This window comes from Procambarus clarkii, chromosome 35 (genome assembly GCF_040958095.1).
Source record: "Procambarus clarkii isolate CNS0578487 chromosome 35, FALCON_Pclarkii_2.0, whole genome shotgun sequence".
NCBI classification, from domain to species: domain Eukaryota; kingdom Metazoa; phylum Arthropoda; class Malacostraca; order Decapoda; family Cambaridae; genus Procambarus; species Procambarus clarkii.
The window spans coordinates 36556143-36577442 of record NC_091184.1 but is presented as its reverse complement, the minus strand read 5'-3'; the positions used below and the strand labels follow the sequence as shown (position 1 = coordinate 36577442).

The following is a 21300-nucleotide window of genomic DNA, read 5'->3' as shown; positions in this document are numbered from 1 at the left end:
TGTACCCTATCAACTTGTTTGTTAAATCATGTAAATTAGTGAAAAATGTTATGATCCCTGGTAGCTGAAAAACGGGTCTACCTTTGAGAGCTATTCTGCAAGACCTGACCTAAATAAGAGGTCAAAGACACATAGACATGTGAGTGTATATATAAAACATCCGATTAGATTTGGCAAACAGTTAAAAGCATGGGCAGTGAATGAATGTGTACATTAGCGACTTGACATGAGATGTCAAAAGTTTGTGAGGAAGGCATGAGGCTCATGTCAGGGGTCTTGACTTTACTCGAGTAACAGCCGTCGTGGAAGCAGGATGCAGTCTTTTTAAGCTCCTGGTAGCAGAGGAAGATTCTCTGATTACGTGCTCCATCAAGAGGAGAATTATTCAGGCTTTCTTGTATGAAATGTGGTGAACGACATCGTGCTCGAGTCTGCAAGGAAAGAAGCCCTGTAGAGAAGTTTAAATATCAATTTGGTGGACTAAGGAACGCGTCAACGTGTGACGGCCGGGCCAGCAAGCGCCCTTGTACATCTAACTCTCTGGTAAGCCTTTTTCAACCAGTTTACAGTGACTGTCTGTATTTGATCGTGTGCCCAGCGATCTTACTAAGTGTTTGTGAGTACGTTAGACATGTTTTGATGAGGCAGAAGGCCAAAATAAGAGAGTAAAGATGGAGGAACGTCCTGGAGGGCGGAACGACGTCCGTCCACTCCGACCGCTGGTGGGCGACTGAGAGAGAAACACAAGCAGGGTTGCCAGATTCAAATTGCTAAAAGTAGCGAGCTGACGGTCTAAAAGTAGCGAATTTGTAATAAGAGTAGCCCAATTTTTTGTTGAGTGACTGATACGGGTTTCAAAGTAATCTATTATGATATACGACTTTTTACACCGAAAATATGCCAATTACTGAAAACGGCGAAGGGTCATATTTTGCCCAAACCCCCCTGCAGTTTTCAAAATATCTGAAATGTCGGAAATTTGACTCCTGAGCGTGATTTTTGAGCCGAATTCTGACTCTGCACCTATTTTCATTTTCAAATTACGACTTTTTATACCGAAAATATGCCAATTACTGAAAACGGCGATGGGTCATATTTTGCCCAAACCCCCCTGCAGTTTTCAAAATATCTGAAATGTCGGAAATTTGACTCCTGAGCGTGATTTTTGAGCCGAATTTTGACTCTCTGCACCTATTTTCATTTTCAAATTACTACTTTTTTCACCGAAAATATGTCAATTACTGAAAACGGCGATGCGTCATATTTTGCCCAAACCCCCCTGCAGTTTTCAAAAAATCTGAAATGTCGGAAATTTGACTCCTGAGCGTGATTTTTGAGCCGAATTCTGTTACACAAGTGCTACTGAATATTGTAATTAGCCTGGCTCGATTAGTTAGATTATTCCCAAGTGTTTTGGGATAATAGTGACCTTCAGTGACAAATACTTTAGCATTAATCATTTTCAAAGAGTAATCTGGCAACACGCCTAGGTCAGCCTCTGATAGGTCAGTGTGGAGAGGAAGAGTTAGTGTTATCCTGGGAGGTTATCTTGAGATGATTTCGGGGCTTTAGTGTCCCCGTGGCCCGGTCCTCGACCAGGCTTCCACCCCCAGGAAGCAGCCCGCGACAGCTGACTAACACCCAGGTACCTATTTTACTGCTAGGTAACAGGGGCATAGGGTGAAAGAAACTCTGCCTATTGTTTCTAGCCGGCGCTTGGGTTCGAACCCAGGACCACAGGATCACGAGTATAGCGTGTTGTCCGCTCGGCCGACCGGCTCCCATAAACACATCTTCCTCTCCGGAGGGCAAGACTTAACAACTGGTCTGTGATATATAAGGCAAATGTTTGTATTTCTGAGTTTATTATGGTGTAGGACTCCACATAAATTGCAGTAGATAATTTACCAATTGCCTCCGTTAGGATAATAATGTTAGGAAGTGTTCCGATAGGGGTTTATTAATTTTTATTTTTATTTGATAACCTTTTGATTTAATAAATCGTTTATAGAATATTATGGTGTTTAGTGCAATTTACAAACAGTTATTTTACATTGGTAGTGGACTTATAACCCCAGGCTTAAGACTAGGGCTCCGACTTGAGTCGGAGTCGACTTGAGAATGGTCCAGGACGGACCGAAACGTCGTCGTCCCTTCAATTTCTAGTGTGTGGTCTGGTCAACATACTTCAGCCCCGTTATTGTGACTCGTCGCCTGCACTAGGGGCTCCCTCCGCCAGTCACCAAGCATTTATTTAATAACTAAGATAATCCCTTTATACTTTGATTTAATTACCACACTTAACGTAAAGCTTAGCTATCCTTCTCGTATAATTGGGGATACATTTTCGGGGTTTTATACCTAACTGACGATATCCTGCTTCACCGCCAGTTTGAGGGAATTGCTAAGCAGATAGCAGGTGGCGGCGGCGTGAGGCAGAGTGTACAGGTGTAGCATCGGCGTGAGGCAGAGTGTACAGGTGTAGCATCGGCGTGAGGCAGAGTGTACAGGTGTAGCATCGGCGTGAGGCAGAGTGTACAGGTGTAGCATCGGCGTGAGGCAGAGTGTACAGGTGTAGCATCGGCGTGAGGCAGAGTGTACAGGTGTAGCATCGGCGTGAGGCAGAGTGTACAGGTGTAGCATCGGCGTGAGGCAGAGTGTACAGGTGTAGCATCGGCGTGAGGCAGAGTGTACAGGTGTAGCATCGGCGTGAGGCAGAGTGTACAGGTGTAGCATCGGCGTGAGGCAGAGTGTACAGGTGTAGCATCGGCGTGAGGCAGAGTGTACAGGTGTAGCATCGGCGTGAGGCAGAGTGTACAGGTGTAGCATCGGCGTGAGGCAGAGTGTACAGGTGTAGCATCGGCGTGAGGCAGAGTGTACAGGTGTAGCATCGGCGTGAGGCAGAGTGTACAGGTGTAGCATCGGCGTGAGGCAGAGTGTACAGGTGTAGCATCGGCGTGAGGCAGAGTGTACAGGTGTAGCATCGGCGTGAGGCAGAGTGTACAGGTGTAGCATCGGCGTGAGGCAGAGTGTACAGGTGTAGCATCGGCGTGAGGCAGAGTGTACAGGTGTAGCATCGGCGTGAGGCAGAGTGTACAGGTGTAGCATCGGCGTGAGGCAGAGTGTACAGGTGTAGCATCGGCGTGAGGCAGAGTGTACAGGTGTAGCATCGGCGTGAGGCAGAGTGTACAGGTGTAGCATCGGAAGGTACAGTGTCCTTGGGCCGTGATATCTAAATGATCAAAGATCTTGAGTTGTGTTGAAGGTTACACAGTAGAACTCTGGTGACTGTATATTTTACTTAAGAACCACCAGCATTTAACTAGTAAGGTTAAAGGCTGGGCCCCCGTTACACTGCCACCATCCTCGTCGCCACCATCCTCGCCGCCACCATCAGCCCGCCGCCATCCTCGCCGCCGCCATCCTCGCCGCCGCCGCCGCCGCTACCCTCGTCGCCGGCGTTGAGCAGAAGTAATGTGATTCAGTGATCACGTTCCCTAAATTGAGTCTCAGGATCCTTTTATGAGGTGTTGGTGGCGGCCCCTGGAGCTGTGTCCCCTACTGTCCCCTGGAGCTGTGTCCCCTACTGTCCCCTGGAGCTGTGTCCTCTACTGTCCCCTGGAGCTGTGTCCCCTACTGTCCCCTGGAGCTGTGTCCCCTACTGTCTCCTGGAGCTGTGTCCCCTACTGTCCCCTGGAGCTGTGTCCCCTACTGTCCCCTGGAGCTGTGTCCCCTACTGTCCCCTGGAGCTGTGTCCCCTACTGTCCCCTGGAGCTGTGTCCCCTACTGTCTCCTGGAGCTGTGTCCTCTACTGTCCCCTGGAGCTGTGTCCCCTACTGTCCCCTGGAGCTGTGTCCCCTACTGTCCCCTGGAGCTGTGTCCCCTACTGTCTCCTGGAGCTGTGTCCTCTACTGTCCCCTGGAGCTGTGTCCCCTATTGTCCCCTGGAGCTGTGTCCCCTACTGTCTCCTGAAGCTGTGTCCCCTACTGTCTCCTGGAGCTGTGTCCCCTTCTGTCCCCTGGAGCTGTGTCCCCTACTGTCCCCTGGAGCTGTCCCCTACTGTCCCCTGGAGCTGTGTCCCCTACTGTCCCCTGGAGCTGTGTCCCCTACTGTCCCCTGGAGCTGTGTCCCCTACTGTCCCCTGGAGCTGTGTCCTCTATTGTCCCCTGGAGCTGTGTCCCCTACTGTCCCCTGGAGCTGTGTCCCCTACTGTCCCCTGGAGCTGCGTCCCTTACTGTCCCCTGGAGCTGTGTCCTCTACTGTCCCCTGGAGCTGTGTCCTCTACTGTCTCCTGGAGCTGTGTCCCCTACTGTCCCCTGGAGCTGTGTCCTCTACTGTCCCCTGGAGCTGTGTCCCCTACTGTCCCCTGGAGCTGTGTCCTCTACTGTCCCCTGGAGCTGTGTCCCCTACTGTCCCCTGGAGCTGTGTCCTCTACTGTCCCCTGGAGCTGTGTCCCCTACTGTCCCCTGGAGCTGTGTCCCCCACTGTCCCCTGGAGCTGTGTCCCCTACTGTCCCCTGGAGCTGTCCCCTACTGTCCCCTGGAGCTGTGTCCCCTACTGTCCCCTGGAGCTGTGTCCCCTACTGTCCCCTGGAGCTGTGTCCCCTACTGTCCCCTGGAGCTGTGTCCCCTACTGTCCCCTGGAGCTGTGTCCCCTACTGTCCCCTGGAGCTGTGTCCCCTACTGTCCCCTGGAGCTGTGTCCCCTACTGTCCCCTGGAGCTGTGTCCCCCTACTGTCCCCTGGAGCTGTGTCCCCTACTGTCCCCTGGAGCTGTGTCCCCTACTGTCCCCTGGAGCTGTGTCCCCTACTGTCCCCTGGAGCTGTGTCCCCTACTGTCCCCTGGAGCTGTGTCCCCTACTGTCCCCTGGAGCTGTGTCCCCTACTGTCCCCTGGAGCTGTGTCCTCTACTGTCCCCTGGAGCTGTGTCCCCTACTGTCCCCTGGAGCTGTGTCCCCTACTGTCCCCTGGAGCTGTGTCCCCTACTGTCCCCTGGAGCTGTGTCCTCTACTGTCCCCTGGAGCTGTGTCCCCTACTGTCCCCTGGAGCTGTGTCCTCTACTGTCCCCTGGAGCTGTGTCCCCTACTGTCCCCTGGAGCTGTGTCCCCTACTGTCCCCTGGAGCTGTGTCCTCTACTGTCCCCTGGAGCTGTGTCCCCTACTGTCCCCTGGAGCTGTGTCCCCTACTGTCCCCTGGAGCTGTGTCCTCTACTGTCCCCTGGAGCTGTGTCCTCTACTGTCCCCTGGAGCTGTGTCCTCTACTGTCTCCCCTAGAGCTGTGTCCTCTACTGTCCCCTGGAGCAGTGTCCTCTACTGTCCCCTGGAGCTGTGTCCCCTACTGTCTCCTGGAGCTGTGTCCCCTACTGTCTCCTGGAGCTGTGTCCTCTACTGTCCCCTGGAGCTGTGTCCCCTACTGTCCCCTGGAGCTGTGTCCTCTACTGTCCCCTGGAGCTGTGTCCTCTACTGTCCCCTGGAGCTGTGTCCCCTACTGTCTCCTGGAGCTGTGTCCCCTACTGTCCCCTGGAGCTGTGTCCCCTACTGTCCTCCTGGAGCTGTGTCCCCTACTGTCCCCTGGAGCTGTGTCCCCTACTGTCCCCTGGAGCTGTGTCCTCTACTGTCCCCTGGAGCTGTGTCCTCTACTGTCCCCTGGAGCTGTGTCCCCATACTGTCTCCTGGATCTGTGTCCCCTACTGTCCCCTGGAGCTGTGTCCTCTACTGTCCCCTGGAGCTGTGTCCCCTACTGTCCCCTGGAGCTGTGTCCTCTACTGTCCCCTGGAGCTGTGTCCCCTACTGTCTCCTGGAGCTGTGTCCCCTACTGTCCCCTGGAGCTGTGTCCCCTACTGTCCCCTGGAGCTGTGTCCCCTACTGTCCCCTGGAGCTGTGTCCTCTACTGTCCCCTGGAGCTGTGTCCCCTACTGTCCCCTGGAGCTGTGTCCCCTACTGTCCCCTGGAGCTGTGTCCCCTACTGTCCCCTGGAGCTGTGTCCCCTACTGTCCCCTGGAGCTGTGTCCCCTACTGTCCCCTGGAGCTGTGTCCTCTACTGTCCCGTGAAGCTGTGTCCTCTACTGTCCCCTGGAGCTGTGTCCCCTACTGTCCCCTGGAGCTGTGTCCCCTACTGTCCCCTGGAGCTGTGTCCTCTACTGTCCCCTGGAGCTGTGTCCCCTACTGTCCCCTGGTGCTGTGTCCCCTACTGTCCCCTGGAGCTGTGTCCCCTACTGTCCCCTGGAGCTGTGTCCTCTACTGTCCCCTGGAGCTGTGTCCTCTACTGTCCTCCTGGAGCTGTGTCCCCTACTGTCCCCTGGAGCTGTGTCCTCTACTGTCCCCTGGAGCTGTGTCCCCTACTGTCCCCTGGAGCTGTGTCCTCTACTGTCCCCTGGAGCTGTGTCCCCTACTGTCCCCTGGAGCTGTGTCCCCTACTGTCCCCTGGAGCTGTGTCCCCTACTGTCCCCTGGAGCTGTGTCCCCCACTGTCCCCTGGAGCTGTGTCCCCTACTGTCCCCTGGAGCTGTGTCCCCTACTGTCCCCTGGAGCTGTGTCCCCTACTGTCCCCTGGAGCTGTGTCCCCTACTGTCCCCTGGAGCTGTGTCCCCTACTGTCCCCTGGAGCTGTGTCCCCTACTGTCCCCTGGAGCTGTGTCCCCTACTGTCCCCTGGAGCTGTGTCCCCTACTGTCCCCTGGAGCTGTGTCCCCTACTGTCCCCTGGAGCTGTGTCCCCTACTGTCCCCTGGAGCTGTGTCCCCTACTGTCCCCTGGAGCTGTGTCCCCTACTGTCCTCCTGGAGCTGTGTCCCTACTGTCCCCTGGAGCTGTGTCCCCTACTGTCCCCTGGAGCTGTGTCCTCTACTGTCCCCTGGAGCTGTGTCCCCTACTGTCCCCTGGAGCTGTGTCCTCTACTGTCCCCTGGAGCTGTGTCCCCTACTGTCCCCTGGAGCTGTGTCCCTCTACTGTCCCCTGGAGCTGTGTCCCTACTGTCCCCTGGAGCTGTGTCCTCTACTGTCCCCTGGAGCTGTGTCCCCTACTGTCCCCTGGAGCTGTGTCCCCTACTGTCCCCTGGAGCTGTGTCCCCTACTGTCCCCTGGAGCTGTGTCCCCTACTGTCCCCTGGAGCTGTGTCCCCTACTGTCCCCTGGAGCTGTGTCCCCTACTGTCCCCTGGAGCTGTGTCCCCTACTGTCCCCTGGAGCTGTGTCCCCTACTGTCCCCTGGAGCTGTGTCCTCTACTGTCCCCTGGAGCTGTGTCCCCTACTGTCCCCTGGAGCTGTGTCCCCTACTGTCCCCTGGAGCTGTGTCCCCCACTGTCCCCTGGAGCTGTGTCCCCTACTGTCCCCTGGAGCTGTGTCCCCTACTGTCCCCTGGAGCTGTGTCCCCTACTGTCCCCTGGAGCTGTGTCCCCTACTGTCCCCTGGAGCTGTGTCCCCTACTGTCCCCTGGAGCTGTGTCTCCTACTGTCCCCTGGAGCTGTGTCCCTCTACTGTCCCCTGGAGCTGTGTCCCCTACTGTCCCCTGGAGCTGTGTCCCCTACTGTCCCCTGGAGCTGTGTCCCCTACTGTCCCCTGGAGCTGTGTCCTCCTACTGTCCCCTGGAGCTGTGTCCCTCTACTGTCCCCTGGAGCTGTGTCCCCTACTGTCCCCTGGAGCTGTGTCCCCTACTGTCCCCTGGAGCTGTGTCCCCTACTGTCCCCTGGAGCTGTGTCCCCTACTGTCCCCTGGAGCTGTGTCCCCTACTGTCCCCTGGAGCTGTGTCCCCTACTGTCCCCTGGAGCTGTGTCCCCTACTGTCCCCTGGAGCTGTGTCCCCTACTGTCCCCTGGAGCTGTGTCCCCTACTGTCCCCTGGAGCTGTGTCCTCTACTGTCCCCTGGAGCTGTGTCCCCTACTGTCCCCTGGAGCTGTGTCCCCTACTGTCCCCTGGAGCTGTGTCCCCTACTGTCCCCTGGTGCTGTGTCCTCTACTGTCCCCTGGAGCTGTGTCCCCTACTGTCCCCTGGAGCTGTGTCCTCTACTGTCCCCTGGAGCTGTGTCCCCTACTGTCCCCTGGAGCTGTGTCCCCTACTGTCCCCTGGAGCTGTGTCCCCTACTGTCCCCTGGAGCTGTGTCCCCTACTGTCCCCTGGAGCTGTGTCCCCTACTGTCCCCTGGAGCTGTGTCCCCTACTGTCCCCTGGAGCTGTGTCCCCTACTGTCCCCTGGAGCTGTGTCCCCTACTGTCTCCTGGAGCTGTGTCCTCTACTGTCCCCTGGAGCTGTGTCCTCTACTGTCTCCTGGAGCTGTGTCCCCTACTGTCCCCTGGAGCTGTGTACCCTACTGTCCCCTGGAGCTGTGTCCTCTACTGTCCCCTGGAGCTGTGTCCTCTACTGTCCCCTGGAGCTGTGTCCCCTACTGTCTCCTGGAGCTGTGTCCCCTACTGTCCCCTGGAGCTGTGTCCCCTACTGTCCCCTGGAGCTGTGTCCTCTACTGTCCCCTGGAGCTGTGTCCCCTACTGTCCCCTGGAGCTGTGTCCCCTACTGTCCCCTGGAGCTGTGTCCTCTACTGTCCCCTGGAGCTGTGTCCTCTACTGTCCCCTGGAGCTGTGTCCTCTACTGTCTCCCCTAGAGCTGTGTCCTCTACTGTCCCCTGGAGCTGTGTCCTCTACTGTCCCCTGGAGCTGTGTCCCCTACTGTCTCCTGGAGCTGTGTCCCCTACTGTCTCCTGGAGCTGTGTCCTCTACTGTCCCCTGGAGCTGTGTCCCCTACTGTCCCCTGGAGCTGTGTCCCCTACTGTCCCCTGGAGCTGTGTCCTCTACTGTCCCCTGGAGCTGTGTCCTCTACTGTCCCCTGGAGCTGTGTCCCCAACTGTCTCCTGGATCTGTGTCCCCTACTGTCCCCTGGAGCTGTGTCCTCTACTGTTCCCTGGAGCTGTGTCCCCTACTGTCCCCTGGAGCTGTGTCCTCTACTGTCCCCTGGAGCTGTGTCCCCTACTGTCTCCTGGAGCTGTGTCCCCTACTGTCCCCTGGAGCTGTGTCCCCTACTGTCCCCTGGAGCTGTGTCCCCTACTGTCCCCTGGAGCTGTGTCCTCTACTGTCCCCTGGAGCTGTGTCCCCTACTGTCCCCTGGAGCTGTGTCCCCTACTGTCCCCTGGAGCTGTGTACTGTCCCCTGGAGCTGTGTCCCCTACTGTCCCCTGGAGCTGTGTCCCCTACTGTCCCCTGGAGCTGTGTCCTCTACTGTCCCGTGAAGCTGTGTCATCTACTGTCCCCTGGAGCTGTGTCCTCTACTGTCCCCTGGAGCTGTGTCCTCTACTGTCTCCCCTAGAGCTGTGTCCTCTACTGTCCCCTGGAGCTGTGTCCTCTACTGTCCCCCTGGAGCTGTGTCCCCTACTGTCCCCTGGAGCTGTGTCCCCTACTGTCCCCTGGAGCTGTGTCCCCTACTGTCCCCTGGAGCTGTGTCCTCTACTGTCCCCTGGAGCTGTGTCCCCTACTGTCCCCTGGAGCTGTGTCCCATACTGTCCCCTGGAGCTGTGTCCTCTACTGTCCCCTGGAGCAGTGTCCTCTACTGTCCCCTGGAGCTGTGTCCCCTACTGTCCCCCTGGAGCTGTGTCCCCTACTGTCCCCTGGAGCTGTGTCCTTTACTGTCCCCAGGAGCTGTGTCCCCTACTGTCTCCTGGAGCTGTGTCCCCTACTGTCTCCTGGAGCTGTGTCCCCTACTGTCCCCAGGAGCTGTGTCCCCTACTGTCTCCTGGAGCTGTGTCCCCTACTGTCTCCTGGAGCTGTGTCCCCTACTGTCCCCAGGAGCTGTGTCCCCTACTGTCTCCTGGAGCTGTGTCCTCTACTGTCTCCTGGAGCTGTGTCCCCTACTGTCTCCTGGAGCTGTGTCCTCTACTGTCTCCTGGAGCTGTGTCCTCTACTGTCCCCTGGAGCTGTGTCCCCTACTGTCTCCTGGAGCTGTGTCCTCTACTGTCCCCTGGAGCTGTGTCCCCTACTGTCCCCTGGAGCTGTGTCCTCTACTGTCCCCTGGAGCTGTGTCCCCTACTGTCTCCTGGAGCTGTGTCCTCTACTGTCCCTTGGAGCTGTGTCCCCTACTGTCCCCTGGAGCTGTGTCCTCTACTGTCCCCTGGAGCTGTGTCCCCTACTGTCTCCTGGAGCTGTGTCCTCTACTGTCCCCAGGAGCTGTGTCCCCTACTGTCTCCTGGAGCTGTGTCCTCTACTGTCTCCTGGAGCTGTGTCCCCTACTGTCTCCTGGAGCTGTGTCCCCTACTGTCTCCTGGAGCTGTGTCCCCTACTGTCTCCTGGAGCTGTGTCCTCTACTGTCTCCCCCCCCCTCTTGGCCATCTATCGCCACCAGTTACGAGAAGAAAGAAACTCGGTCCATATTTTCTCGTCAGATTTACTTCTGGAGGAATAAACTTGTGCTCGGGACGGTGGTGGTCCCTGGTGGTGGTGGTCCCTGGCGGTGGTGGTCCCTGGCGGTGGTGGTCCCTGGTGGTGGTGGTCCCTGGTGGTGGTGGTGGTCCCGGGTGGTGGTGGTCCCTGATGGTGGTAGTGGTCCCTGGTGGTGGTGGTCCCTGGTGGTGGTGGTCCCGGGTGGTGGTGGTCCCTGATGGTGGTAGTGGTCCCTGGTGGTAGTGGTCCCTGGCGGTGGTGGTCCCTGGTGGTGGTGGTCCCTGGTGGTGGTGGTCCCTGGTGGTGGTGGTCACTGGTGGTGGTGGTGGTCCCGGGTGGTGGTGGTCCCTGATGGTGGTAGTGGTCCCTGGTGGTGGTGGTCCCTGGCGGTGGTGGTCCCTGGTGGTGGTGGTCCCTGGTGGTGGTGGTCCCTGGTGGTGGTGGTCACTGGTGGTGGTAGTGGTCCCTGGTGGTGGTAGTGGTCCCTGGTGGTGGTGGCCCCGGGTGGTGGTGGTGGTCCCGGGCCATGGTGGTCCCTGGTGGTGGTCGTCACGCCCTTGTCCCCAATATTCACACCCCCCCCCCTCCCGCCATCATTTTTGCTCCACGTCCTGATGAGTTTCTTTATTTCGTCCGCGTTGAGTTTTTTTTTGTGAGGGTGTTAAGATTTACTTAATGAGGACTCTACTGTAGCGTCTTCCTGGGTGATGAGGACTCTACAGTAGCGTCTTCCTGGGTGATGAGGACTCTACAGTAGCGTCTTCCTGGGTGATGAGGACTCTACTGTAGCGTCTTCCTGGGTGATGAGGACTCTACAGTAGCGTCTTCCTGGGTGATGAGGACTCTACTGTAGCGTCTTCCTGGGTGATGAGGACTCTACTGTTGCGTCTTCCTGGGTGATGAGGACTCTACAGTAGCGTCTTCCTGGGTGATGAGGACTCTACTGTAGCGTCTTCCTGGGTGATGAGGACTCTACTGTAGCGTCTTCCTGGGTGATGAGGACTCTACAGTAGCGTCTTCCTGGGTGATGAGGACTCTACTGTAGCGTCTTCCTGGGTGATGAGGACTCTACAGTAGCGTCTTCCTGGGTGATGAGGACTCTACTGTAGCGTCTTCCTGGGTGATGAGGACTCTACAGTAGCGTCTTCCTGGGTGATGAGGACTCTACTGTAGCATCTTCCTGGGTGATGAGGACTCTACTGTAGCGTCTTCCTGGGTGATGAGGACTCTACTGTAGCGTCTTCCTGGGTGATGAGGACTCTACTGTAGCGTCTTCCTGGGTGATGAGGACTCTACTGTAGCGTCTTCCTGGGTGATGAGGACTCTACTGTAGCGTCTTCCTGGGTGATGAGGACTCTACTGTAGCGTCTTCCTGGGTGATGAGGACTCTACAGTAGCGTCTTCCTGGGTGATGAGGACTCTACTGTAGCGTCTTCCTGGGTGATGAGGACTCTACAGTAGCGTCTTCCTGGGTGATGAGGACTCTACAGTAGCGTCTTCCTGGGTGATGAGGACTCTACAGTAGCGTCTTCCTGGGTGATGAGGACTCTACTGTAGCATCTTCCTGGGTAATGAGGACTCTACTGTAGCGTCTTCCTGGGTGATGAGGACTGTACTGTAGCGTCTTCCTGGGTGATGAGGACTCTACTGTAGCGTCTTCTTGGGTGATGAGGACTCTACAGTAGCGTCTTCCTGGGTGATGAGGACTCTACTGTAGCGTCTTCCTGGGTGTTGAGGACTCTACTGTAGCGTCTTCCTGGGTGATGAGAACTCTACAGTTGCATAAACCTGGTCGAGGACCGGGCCGCGGGGACACTAAAGGCCCGAAAATTTCTGTTTCTCCTCATGCTCCGTAGGGGGGAGTAGATTTCTGTTTCTCCTCATGCTCCGACCAGCACTCGTTACCTCGCCCGGTGATTCTGATTGGCTAACGCCCGCCACCGGACGAGCCACACCGTGCTGACCGATAACCACCTTCACGGTCGTTAATCTTATTATCCCTGTAATATTGAAAAAATTGCTATTAAATACCAGTGCTATGCGACGCAATAACACGATAAGGCATTCCGTATCATCAGGCTGTTAGACGCAGCTGTTTGCAATGTGATGTATCACACTGCAAAGGTCATCCCGACAGGTCGGGGTGACCTTTAAGAGGTGTTACAAGTGGTGAGAGTTACGGGGCACCAGTAGGAAGTTATGGGGAGAGTGGTAGACAATGGCTTTAATCCAGATCTAAGTATTTCTTGGTCTGTTCACTGGATATGTCTTGAAGCAGTTGATCCGGTCTGTATATATATTTATTTTTATTTTTTTATTTTTTGCTGGGACAGGTAGCCTGGTGATCACTTCTCTTGTGTCAGTGAGCGTGATATCTCTCTCTCTCTCTCTCTCTCTCTCTCTCTCTCTCTCTCTCTCTCTCTCTCTCTCTCTCTCTCTCTCTCTCTCTCTCATTAGAGACATTAGTTTATTATTCGAAAGAACGCCATTTGTGGTGTAATAATTCTCTAGAAGTAATTGTACTGGGAGTCAGTACCAAGTGTATCTGTTCCTTTGTCCTTCCTCTCCTCTCCCACTCCCGTCTCCCAGTACCTTCACAGTACTCCCCTCTCCCAATATTCTCCCCTCTACCAGTACCAGTATCTTCCCAGTATTCCCCCCTCACCTCCTCCCAGTACTCTCCCCTTCCCAATATTCTTCAATCTCCCACAGTTCTCCCCCTCTGTCTCTAAATTGCTTTTCAACTTCCCAGATCCTGCCTGTGAGGAGGTGGTTCACCAGCTCACTTACAATAGTGCTCTTATGCCTGTGGGAGCCAGTACACTTGTTAAGTGCACTTGTTAAGTGGGCGGACTTAAGTTTTGTACCAGCAACCGAAACATCTAGTGTTTGGGCTCATGTGAGAGCCCCAGTCATCAGCAGTCCATAAATGTTACCCTGGCCGGGGTGGCATGTCTGTGGACAGTGCTAGAGCTGATAGCATCATCTCATTGTATGGCATGGAGCCAGACAACTTTGCGCGCGAACGCCTAGGCCGCAGGCGTGGGGTGGGTAGACATGTGGGGCCCCACGCTCGCTGGCCACTTGAGTGGTTGTCATGGAGACAGCCGCCATCTTAGTAAACATCTTGAGCCGCCATGTTGGTCGGCCATCTTGGAGCTGCCCTAGGGGCTATGCTACACCGTCGCTGATTGGATGAGAGGGGTAGGCCGCTGTATGCCTTCCTCTCATTGGTTATTTCGAGAAGGACGCGGGAAGAGCCGGTGTGAGCATCATTCTGAACTCAGCCGCCACCTTGTCAAGACGTTCCTGTACTCAATTCGGCCAAATTGATGTATAGGGCGTCGTGGTGGCTGGACTACAACTGCTGATGCTTCCTGCTTCACCTACGACATCGGTCGTCACAGAATCCGGCCGGAGTCGTCGCTTGGAGGGGTTTAAGACATTATTGTATGCAGGGGGTAGAGGTACAGTGATCTGGGATCGTGGGGGAATGTGCATACGAGCAGCAACAGACTCGTAGATCCCATACCAGTGATGATTAGACTTGCTAGTGCTCTGTAGCAGTCGATGGGAACGGGGAAATTTGTGTCAGTGTTAAGGCAATTTCCCGTGTTTGTACTACGGTCAGGAACTGCCGCCGCCTACGCCACCCGGAGCGAGCCAGCCACCTATAGCGGGGTGCCTGATGTATGGGAATGGTGTGTAAAGCCGGCAGTGTGAATGAGTAAGTACCTATGTGTGTATTTTGGTGATTAGTAGTCTCTAAAGCTTGAATTCGAGGTCAAGTGTTCCGTCACATTGTCACGCAGCACCTGTTCAGGTGGAGTGAATTGTGGGCGAGGAGATTAATCACCTGTGTTGTCATCTTGTCAGTCCAGAGGGACTTAAGTGTACACAGACGTACAGTGTGTGTGTGTGTGGGTACACACGGGGAACAGGATACATAGTTTAGCCAAGGACGGAGAGGATGTCCATGTAATAAATTCTTTTATTTCATTGTGGTAATCATTTTTGATCGTCCGTGGGACGGAGTGATATCATTTCCATGTGTGGTCTTGCAGGTGTGGAATTCCAACACTGAGCGCTCAGGTATGTGTAACGCCAGTGATTCCTGGCAATGATTATTGTGGAGTGTGCCACAGTGTGGCTTAAATTTCTTGTAGTGTTCCCAGGGCCGTGACAAGTGTGATTTATATAAATATATATATTGTGGTTGCAGTATTAATTAACGTAATTTTGGTGAGGTTTGGTGAGTGACGAGGCCGTCTAGAGAGACCGCCCCCGCTCTGTCGAGTAACGTAACTCTCGAGTGTTTATCGGCATGCGTGACCGATAAATCACTCACCCATGTGATTTAAGGAGTGTGAGATTCTCCTTAGTGTTCCCAATAACGTTTGATAGCTGTAGGCTACATGTGTCAGCGGTAATTATATATATATATATATATAATCGTAGTGTCACGGTGCCCAGTGTTAATGTGTTATTTACTGTGTGGTGATTGCAATATATTGACCTATGTTCTAGGGGTCCTTTGCAGCAGTAAGTAAGTGTGTGCAGTATCCTAATATTTGGGAATTAGAGTACTTGCCGTGTGTGTTATTGCAAAGGGGGTTGTTATTTGTTGGTGATTGTTGCTAGTGTTGAGCAATCACCGTATGTGATTGCAGTTCAGTAAAACCATTGTGGGGCAGTGTTCTAGAGGGTTCATGTCCTGTATGTTATTTTGCTAGATTCTGCAGTATTGTAACGTAAATCACTGTGATTTGTTAGTGTGATTTGTCATTGTCGTGGGGGAACTCGGCTGTAGACGAGTACTTGGATATACATATATTCTCCTGGTTATCTGGTAGGACATCGAAGTCCAGTATTCAGTGAGGTGATTGCGAGGCAATTAATATAACGTAACCAAGGGAACGCCCATTGCTTTAAGAGAATTTGTTCTTTGACAATTTGAGTAACGTAGAATGCGTTTGGGTTAATTTACTTTCCTGTAAGCAGCTACGGTAGTCTCGAGGAGCCTAGCCATCAGCCAGATAAGAATTAGAGTATTGTCTGTCGTAATTAACGGTCAGTGGGCCGGGTAATTGACGTGTTTCAGGAAGTCAAAGTAATTAATCTCGATCCTTGTTTGATCGACTCACACGAAGGCTACATTGTTCCATTAACGTAACGTCGTTATCTGCCCGGAAGTACCGGCATTTGATTGACTCGTGAGAGGAGTAGCGTCATTTTAGAATAACGTAAACGTGGGGCTAATTACTGTTATTAGTCGCCTGAATTGGTCTGAGTATGGAAGGCTCAGACGGAATTCGTACCTTAATGTAAATTGCTGAGCCAGTGTGAAAGGTTGCGTATTTTAATTGTTTAATTATTGATCTTGAGGATAGTAATTGATTACTCTAAAGGTAATCACGAGTGATTACCGTTCTCTTAGCACTTTGGACATTGCAAATCAGAGTTTACCATCGCTGAGTGATTAGTAACCGATTAACGTAAATTAACGTAACTAGTAGAGATTAATCAGCTGTCTGGAAGTACAGGGATTAATGGGATTTTCTCACTGAATGCTCGACGGGTAGAGTGTTGTTTGATTTCCGTGTTACTAGTGACAGTTGTAAGAGTTGTTAATTTAACGTAAATGTTACCTTGTTATTAACGTAAATGTTATTGTGTTATTAACGTAAATCAATTGATATTGATTGTTGATCGTCCGTGGGACGTAGTGTTAACGTAAGGATTAATTTGAGGAAGGGTGCTGGAGTTGCCAGTGAACCCATTAGTTATTGTTGTCATTGAAAGACTACTGATTTGATTGCATTGCAACCGCTGTTGCAGGAGTAGACTGCACTGAGGCGTAGAACAGTTAGGAGGTTACTGGAGACGTATTTCAGAACCTACTGTGTCATTTGTTGTAATTGTGATTATAGATCTGTTAGTTCTTGCTTGCTTGTTGATTCCTCTGTGGTCACGCTTATGTTCGAGTTAGTTCATTATGCAGTCCGAGGGGCTGGTGTCTAGCTGTCATTGATAGTGTCACAGGAAGGATTTCGAGTAACGTCATTGACATTTCTTTTGTTTTGTTGTAGTAGTTAGTACTTTATTGAATAAACTAAGTTGTTATGGTTAACACTGTCTTTTCGTTACACCCCCACACATTATTATTGTTATGTAAATGTTCTTCACACTCGACTAACATTGAGACTTATTTTCTGAGCTTGGGATCAAATATACGGCACCACACAACAATAAATTATTGTTGTGAGAGCCCGTGACCTACTCGTTAGATTCGCTTCGGCGATTGGCGAAGGTCGGCGGCCTAAGTGGGGGGGATTTCAATTTTCATTGGGGTCTCGGCGTTTGCTCGCGCCTAGTCAATTGTTCATACATGGTCCCAAAGTGAGGAATGAGCTGGTTACTACACTGGTGTGTTAGCTAAGCAAGTCCTTCCTCAGGCGACCAAGTTGAATATCACGACAGGAATAAAGGTTAAAGAATAAAGAAAGTTCTTAGAAATTTTCCGAGCTAAAATTCCTTATACCAATTATAATTTATTCCAAAACTTCTCACAAGTTAAAAAATACAAAAACTCTCACAGCGTGGCGCCCAACGTGGGGCCGTAGACTTTTGATTCATAATCAGAAAAGTGAGACTCATCAAGTTGAGAAACCTGTGAAGAAAGGTGTGAAGAACATTGCAGAACAATATTGCTGTGGGTGTGTATGTTGTCGGTTAGCAGGATTAGGTACACACACACCACACACACAGAATGGATGAGGATTATAGAAAGAAGTACGTATATCTGTATGTGACTAAGTATGGCGTGCTGCCAAAGGATAGAAACAGTCGTACAGATGAGGAATGTAGGCGGTATGTTGAGGATCATAATGCCTATGTACGGCGTCTATGTCTAGAAAGAGCAAACAGAAGTGATCTAGGGGACAAGGGAGTTCCCCTAGCCGACCGTGGTATAGTCGGTATGTCAGGGGGTGAGGGATTGAGTCCACCCCAGGAGAAGGAAGGGGAGTCGCGACCCCAGCCTAGGCTAAGGACTGATTCCTTGGGCCACAGAAACGTTTCATTGGAAGTAGTCAATCAGATACCAGAACAACCTCTCAGGAGGGGGACTGAACAACCCCAGGAGGAAATGACTTTAGAGTACCTAGCAGCTCAAGCTGATGCTATGAAACTGCAAAGAGAGGATAAGGCCAAATTTGTGGCTTACATGTGGAATGCCCACCACGAGAGATTGACTAGATTGGAAGTTGCAAGAGTGCAATCCGAGGCAAGGACGGGGAGTCAAGCCCCTCCTGCCGCGCCAAGCTCAGAGGTACAGGCGCTGGAAGTAGAGGTACCTCCTCTATTGCCAAGAGAGGAGAAGATCGATCCTAGGGATGCATACCTAGATCGATGTGTGACAAAGGTTGAAAGGTTTACTCAAGCTCCAAGTAAGGGAGCCAAACCTAAAGGAAGTAAGTCTAAGGGACACCAACAGAAACCCAAGGTTAAGGGACCCAGGTGCTTCACATGCAACATGGCAGGTCACCGAGCAGCTAAGTGCCCGAGCAGCACTAGGCTTAAGACTAAGAAGGTGACCAAGGTGCAAGTTACAGGCATGAGTACCGTGGGAGGTGATGCCCTAAGAGACACACTCGAGTTAACTAGAGGAAGAGTTAATGGGCAATGGACGAGTGTCTTTCGAGACCGGGGTGCTACAGTTAACATGGTCAGGAGCAGTTTGGTTGAGCCTGAGAGTAGAACAGGTCGAACCCTCCATGTCCAGTACCCAGATGGCACTGGTAAGGACATGGAAGAAGTGTCCGTGTTGGTAGACACCCCATATATCAAAGGTAAGATCAAAGCTGCGCTAAGTAGAAAGGCAGTGTATGGACTTTTGATAGGTAATACTCCTGGTATAGAGAACCAGGTGGGTCTGTCCTGTGGAAATGACCCAGAGGAAACAGGAACAGGTGAGAGGAAGGTTAAACCCGCTGGCGTTGACACCAAGCGTCAGCCGGCTGGTCGAGCAGAGATCACCGCCGCCCAGACAGAAGAAGAGGCGCAGCAGGTGAAAGGAAACCGGAGCCATCCTCCTCTCCCTATTGCACAGAAAACGAGAACTGATTCAGAGGGACTCAGATGGGTCTCACCAGCTGACGGCGATGTCACACGGCCGCCAGCTGAGGAAGTCAAGGTCGCCTCTTATCAGGCGAAAGATCAGGTGCATGAGGTAAAAGGAAAAAAGAGCAATTTTCCTTCTTTCATTTCACAGAAAACGGAGGTGAGCCCAGTGAGACGGGTGTGGCCCGGATCAGGTGATCCCGTCACGACCTGCCAACCAGCCAGACCCGCGAGGGTTAACACCACACAGGAGAGTAAACGTCTGCTTGATGTTACCAGTGGTGAGGCTAAGGTAGCTGTGGTTCCAACAAGTGAAGTGGATATTCTGGACCAATCTTTCAGGCTGTTGGAAGATCGTTCAGACAAACGAACAGTCGCTGAGAGATTGAAGAACGAGCAGGTCAGTGACCAAGTGCTCAGTGAGGAGCGAGGTTTGACAGCTGCTGAAGAGGCCTCAGCCCAGTCAACTCAGTCGGTAGAGCAACTAGGTCTGAGAGTGACAGACAGACAGGAAGAAAGACCCTGTCACCGGGAAGTCAAGACAGTCTGCTAACTGTCGGAATTGTGTCGGTAGGGTAGGGAAGGTGTTGAGTCTGTACTTCATTGGTAAGTCCATCCCAGTGTGCTACCTATTGTGTCCAGTATGACACAGACCTGTGTGGCGAGAGTGTGAAGGGACTGAGGAAGGGAAGCTGCGAGGCGTTGAGCCGGCTTAACCTGGACCCAGAACCTGAGCCCGACCGCACTATGGTCAGGAAGTACCACCCTGGACGAGCCAGTGACGTCACATCTTGTCCCGCCAGCCACCGACGTCAACGGAAAACGGATGAATCACCACCACCACCCAGCCGCCGTGCACTTAATTAAGAGCCAAGTGTAAGTGGCTGGTGATTTTTAGATGAAATTTTCCTCCGGGAAATTTTATCTTTTTGGTGGGGAGTTATGTGAGGAGGTGGTTCACCAGCTCACTTACAATAGTGCTCTTATGCCTGTGGGAGCCAGTACACTTGTTAAGTGCACTTGTTAAGTGGGCGGACTTAAGTTTTGTACCAGCAACCGAAACATCTAGTGTTTGGGCTCATGTGAGAGCCCCAGTCATCAGCAGTCCATAAATGTTACCCTGGCCGGGGTGGCATGTCTGTGGACAGTGCTAGAGCTGATAGCATCATCTCATTGTATGGCATGGAGCCAGACAACTTTGCGCGCGAACGCCTAGGCCGCAGGCGTGGGGTGGGTAGACATGTGGGGCCCCACGCTCGCTGGCCACTTGAGTGGTTGTCATGGAGACAGCCGCCATCTTAGTAAACATCTTGAGCCGCCATGTTGGTCGGCCATCTTGGAGCTGCCCTAGGGGCTATGCTACACCGTCGCTGATTGGATGAGAGGGGTAGGCCGCTGTATGCCTTCCTCTCATTGGTTATTTCGAGAAGGACGCGGGAAGAGCCGGTGTGAGCATCATTCTGAACTCAGCCGCCACCTTGTCAAGACGTTCCTGTACTCAATTCGGCCAAATTGATGTATAGGGCGTCGTGGTGGCTGGACTACAACTGCTGATGCTTCCTGCTTCACCTACGACATCGGTCGTCACAGAATCCGGCCGGAGTCGTCGCTTGGAGGGGTTTAAGACATTATTGTATGCAGGGGGTAGAGGTACAGTGATCTGGGATCGTGGGGGAATGTGCATACGAGCAGCAACAGACTCGTAGATCCCATACCAGTGATGATTAGACTTGCTAGTGCTCTGTAGCAGTCGATGGGAACGGGGAAATTTGTGTCAGTGTTAAGGCAATTTCCCGTGTTTGTACTACGGTCAGGAACTGCCGCCGCCTACGCCACCCGGAGCGAGCCAGCCACCTATAGCGGGGTGCCTGATGTATGGGAATGGTGTGTAAAGCCGGCAGTGTGAATGAGTAAGTACCTATGTGTGTATTTTGGTGATTAGTAGTCTCTAAAGCTTGAATTCGAGGTCAAGTGTTCCGTCACATTGTCACGCAGCACCTGTTCAGGTGGAGTGAATTGTGGGCGAGGAGATTAATCACCTGTGTTGTCATCTTGTCAGTCCAGAGGGACTTAAGTGTACACAGACGTACAGTGTGTGTGTGTGTGGGTACACACGGGGAACAGGATACATAGTTTAGCCAAGGACGGAGAGGATGTCCATGTAATAAATTCTTTTATTTCATTGTGGTAATCATTTTTGATCGTCCGTGGGACGGAGTGATATCATTTCCATGTGTGGTCTTGCAGGTGTGGAATTCCAACACTGAGCGCTCAGGTATGTGTAACGCCAGTGATTCCTGGCAATGATTATTGTGGAGTGTGCCACAGTGTGGCTTAAATTTCTTGTAGTGTTCCCAGGGCCGTGACAAGTGTGATTTATATAAATATATATATTGTGGTTGCAGTATTAATTAACGTAATTTTGGTGAGGTTTGGTGAGTGACGAGGCCGTCTAGAGAGACCGCCCCCGCTCTGTCGAGTAACGTAACTCTCGAGTGTTTATCGGCATGCGTGACCGATAAATCACTCACCCATGTGATTTAAGGAGTGTGAGATTCTCCTTAGTGTTCCCAATAACGTTTGATAGCTGTAGGCTACATGTGTCAGCGGTAATTATATATATATATATATATAATCGTAGTGTCACGGTGCCCAGTGTTAATGTGTTATTTACTGTGTGGTGATTGCAATATATTGACCTATGTTCTAGGGGTCCTTTGCAGCAGTAAGTAAGTGTGTGCAGTATCCTAATATTTGGGAATTAGAGTACTTGCCGTGTGTGTTATTGCAAAGGGGGTTGTTATTTGTTGGTGATTGTTGCTAGTGTTGAGCAATC

General features: G+C 52.7%; 1 protein-coding gene across 2 annotated transcripts in view; it reads left to right on the top strand.

Annotated features, from left to right (window-relative positions):
• Positions 1-21300, top strand: part of LOC123768544 (vesicular glutamate transporter 1) — a 221503-nt gene that overhangs the window by 104228 nt on the left and 95975 nt on the right. The window contains exon 1 of one of the 2 annotated variants that reach the window (XM_069336352.1): positions 20246-20374. The exons of the other annotated variant lie outside the window; for it this stretch is intronic. Within the exon in view, the coding sequence (XP_069192453.1) occupies positions 20340-20374 (35 nt within the window). The 5' untranslated portion in view covers positions 20246-20339. Of the gene's footprint in view, positions 1-20245; positions 20375-21300 lie in introns of those variants that run through there. 2 annotated transcript variants of the gene reach the window in all.